Raw genomic sequence first — 3933 nt, 5'->3', positions numbered from 1 at the left:
TTTTAACCAAAAACAACTAGCAAAAAAACAAATAAGTTAATGCCAAACAAACACTAACTATGGTTGCTCAGCCCATAGATTTGAAGGTCTATTAGTCACAAGTGTTTTTTCATTTAACTTTTAGTTTATTTTGCTTATATGTAACTTTTTAAAACTCCACATTTTCAAAATACAAGTATACTTTAATCCACTTTTTAACCAAAAAACAAATAAGTTAATGCCAAACAAACACTGACTGTGGTTGCTCAACCCATAGATCTTTCAGTGACTTTGCTATCATATGTGTGGGACCAGGGAACTTATGATCCGGCCCACGCTCTATTAGGGCCCAGGGTCCGTGCTGAGGAGGGTATTTGCCGAGGACGAATGGGGAAAGGCCGAAATGCCGGGGGCATAGCCAAGGATGACCCTGTCCTCGGCACTCCAAGATTTCAAAGGGAAGAGCAATATCTCGTTGAAGGCTGCCCCCAAAAAGCCCCCTGAAGGAGATGCGAGTAGAATGGGACCCACGTGGGGGTACAGTGCGAAACTGGTTCAGGGTAAATACGTCCCCTCCGCATTAAATGCACCCGCCAACATCCTAACCATATTAATGAGAAAAGACGCCTGGACAGGGTGATTTCGATCATCGCAACTAATAAAAAGCAAAGGGGGATAGCTAATGGGACAAGTACTGAAGTAGGCACCTGCCTGATCAACAAGTGGAGGGCTAAGATCAACCAAGAAGGGCTATATAATGTGAAAGTTGATGCGCCAAAAAAGGGGGCTGGGGAAAAATGGCCAAGAACCAGAGCCTCCCAGTTTGCCTCCAAGAGAAAGACTCCTCGAGCGAACACGATTTAATTCTGTATGAACACTATGACAAACCACCGTCTGGTGACCAAGGCCTAGCCTTTCAAACCCACACTCTACAAATGATATTGTTTGGGCCTTTTATACGTGCGAACCCAATATCATTTTGGGTCGTTACAAATTGAGTCCTTACAATTGGCGCCGTCTGTGGGGAAGGCTTGTGTGTTGGCACAGGCGATGGGCGTAAAGTTCCACTAGGGGCTACGTTTTTCCACTAGGGGCTACGTTTCTTCACTAAGGGCTACGCTTCATAGTGTCAGCAGCATGGATGGTTCTAGGGGCTTGGCCGAGAAGCTAACCCCCCTAAACCAAGGTCCCACGCCATAGCCGAGGGGCTAATTCCCCCAACAACTTAAAAAATCAAGTTTTGGATAGAACCAAGGTATTGCATGGTCCTCGGACTCAAACCTATAGGGAAACCAACTACTTAGAAATCAAGTTTTGGACAGAACCAAGGTATTGCATGGTCCTCGGACTCAAACCTATGGGGAAACCAACTACTTAAAAAATCAAGTTTTGGACAGAACCAAGGTATTGCATGGTCCTCAGACTCAAACCTATGGGGAAACCAACTACTTAAAAAATCATGTTTTGGACAGAACCAAGGTATTGCATGGTCCTCGGACTCAAATCTATGGGGAAACCAACTACTTAAAAAATCAAGTTTTGGACAGAACCAAGGTATTGCATGGTCCTCGGACTCAAACCTATGGGGAAACCAACTACTTAAAAACTGAGTTTTTGACAGAACCAAGATATTGTATGGTCCTCGGACTCAAACCTATGGGGAAACCAACTACTTAAAAAATCGAGTTTTGGACAGAACCAAGGTATTGCATGGTCCTCGGACTCAAACCTATGGGGAAACCAACTACTTAAAAACTGAGTTTTGGACAGAATCAAGGTATTGCATGGTCCTCGGACTCAAACCTATGGGGAAACCAACTACTTAAAAATCAAGTTTTTGACAGAACCAAGGTATTGCATGGTCCTCGGACTCAAACCTAGGAGGAAACCAACTACTTAAAAAATCAAGTTTTAAACAGAACCAAGGTATTGCATGGTCCTCAAACTCAAACTTATGGGGAAACCAACTACTTAAAAACTAAGTTTTTGACAGAACCAAGGTATTGCATGGTCCTCGGACTCAAATCTATGGGGAAGCCAACTACTTCAAGGAAATCTGGATACTAAGTAAGACCTAACAGTATACGCGACATCTCGAATGATGCCTATATCTCCATTGAATGAGGTTCAGACATGAGTTCAAGGCTCTATAGGTGCGGGTAAGCTAACGTTCTGAAACATGATTCTAAATATATCGCATGCACAACCATTCATACGTGTTAAGATAATTAATTCAAAAATCATAAACAATAGTAAGTACCGATAAGGGCAACTAACAAGTGACCAAAAGGAAAGAGGAAGAAAAGAATTTCATATAGGCGTTCAACAGGTTCAAACTACCAGCAGATTACAAAGTTTTCAAAAAAAAAAAAAAAAAGAAACTAGTTAGTCATTAAACTAGAAACAAATTCAGAGGCTGGCCGGGGTTACTACTTCTTCAATTCTGTGTCGGCCACATCCTGGGAAGGCAGAACAGGACCAGCTTCGACGCCCTGGAGGACAATCCCTTCTGGGGAAGGCTGAGTAGGGTCGGTGTTGGTACTCTTGGGGACCACAACGAAGGGAATTGCCTGCAGGGGCTAGGCAAGTATGGCTGGCTCTTCGGCATCAGGGATCTGAGCGCCGACCACAGGCTCGGCATCCTCTTTGAGTACCTCAGGATCCATACGCTCAGGGGCTTCTTTCACATCCTGAAGCTCTCCCCCTTTAAGCGGCTCGCCAGGAGAGGCGCCGACCTGTACAGCTTCCGACTGAGTGACCCCTTCCTCATGTTGGTCGCTCACAACCTCGGAGCTGGTGGAGGCGGCCTCACGGATGGCTGTAGGGTAGAATATGTTCTCCGCTTTCCACAAATCAGACAAAGCATCCACCCCAGCTCGCTTTAAGGCCTCTTCCCAAACCTGTGAGCAGTATAGCCTGCATACTCTGGGAATTTGGGCTTTAAGGGAGGCTTGGGTTTCAGCTACCCCCGCGTTGTAACCCTCATCCTCAGCCGTTTCCTTGGCAGCCTCAGCCTCGTTTCTGGCAAACTCAGCCTCCCGCTTGGCCCGTATGGTTTCGTCCCGGGCATACTCCGTCACGCCTTTATCATTCTCTGCCAGGATCAGTCTCTTCTTTAAATCACTGATCTGCTCCTTGGCTATTCGCAACTGATCCTCGGCTTTGAGTAGACGTTTTGTCTGTTCCTCGGCCTGTTTTTGGGCGCCATCTAAACCCGCCGAGGCGCTATCCCTATCTCGGATAGCTTTCTTTAAGGCAACCTTGGCCTTGGCGAGGTCGTCCTCGGAAGCTTTGAGAGTCTGCGTGGCCTCTAGGCGCTTGGAGCGTTCATTCTCGGCCGCCTTACTCCGCTTGTTCACTTCCTCCTCCATCCTATAGGTGGCCTGAAGAGCCTGTCAAGTGAGATAAATACATCGTGAATGATAGACCGAGAGCAAGAGTTAATAAAGTTTTAGGCTTCAAGAACCTTACCATGCCTAAGTACCTCTTCGTACTGAGGAAAACCTCCTGCATCCTTATTTTCTTCAACTCATCCACGTCGGTGGGAACTAACATGGTTCTCCCTAATGCGTCTGCCACATAACCACCCTTACCATCTCCAAGGTCCCTCATGGACGCGGTTTCCAGCAATGGCCCCCCGTGGAGCATTGGGGCGGGAAGCTAGGCGCTTGGCAAGGATTGGGCCTCGATCCCCTTTCCCTTGCTTTGGGCAGATTGGACTGCGGTCTTCTTACCCTTGCTTTGGTGCCCAATCTTCAATTGTTTCACACACGGGATTCCTCCCTCTCCTTAGAAGGTTGGGATTTTCCCCCATCCATAATTTCCTTACCCTTGGGACTCCTCTTTCTCTTGGATTCAGTGGTCTCCGACTGAGGAGGCAGAGTTGGTTGGGGAGGAGCAGGAAGTTTGGGGCAAAGAGATTGTGGCTGTGACTTTGTTGAGGATGACTTAGTC

At 46.8% G+C, this 3933-nt stretch overlaps 1 protein-coding gene across 1 annotated transcript; it reads right to left on the bottom strand.

The window, feature by feature from the left end:
• Positions 1–2558: 2558 nt before the first annotated feature.
• On the bottom strand, positions 2559–3591 carry LOC126703970 (uncharacterized). Its single transcript, XM_050403018.1, has 2 exons — positions 3451–3591; positions 2559–3371 (listed from the first exon to the last, which is right to left on the bottom strand). The coding sequence occupies exons 1-2, from the start codon at positions 3589–3591 to the stop codon at positions 2559–2561; spliced, it is 954 nt and encodes a 317-aa protein (XP_050258975.1).
• Positions 3592–3933: the final 342 nt, after the last annotated feature.

The sequence above is a fragment of the Quercus robur genome, chromosome 10 (assembly GCF_932294415.1).
Source record: "Quercus robur chromosome 10, dhQueRobu3.1, whole genome shotgun sequence".
In the NCBI taxonomy this organism is placed as follows: domain Eukaryota; kingdom Viridiplantae; phylum Streptophyta; class Magnoliopsida; order Fagales; family Fagaceae; genus Quercus; species Quercus robur.
The sequence above is the reverse complement of the archived record's forward strand: the minus strand, read 5'-3'. Positions and strand labels throughout refer to the sequence as shown.

Coding starts and splice junctions, on each gene's coding strand:
- LOC126703970 (XM_050403018.1), bottom strand. CDS start 3,591: ATGAGGGACCTTGGAGATGGTAAGGGTGGTTATGTGGCAGACGCATTA. Junction 3,372..3,450: donor CGAAGAGGTACTTAGGCATG/GTAAGGTTCTTG, acceptor CTCACTTGACAG/GCTCTTCAGGCCACCTATAG.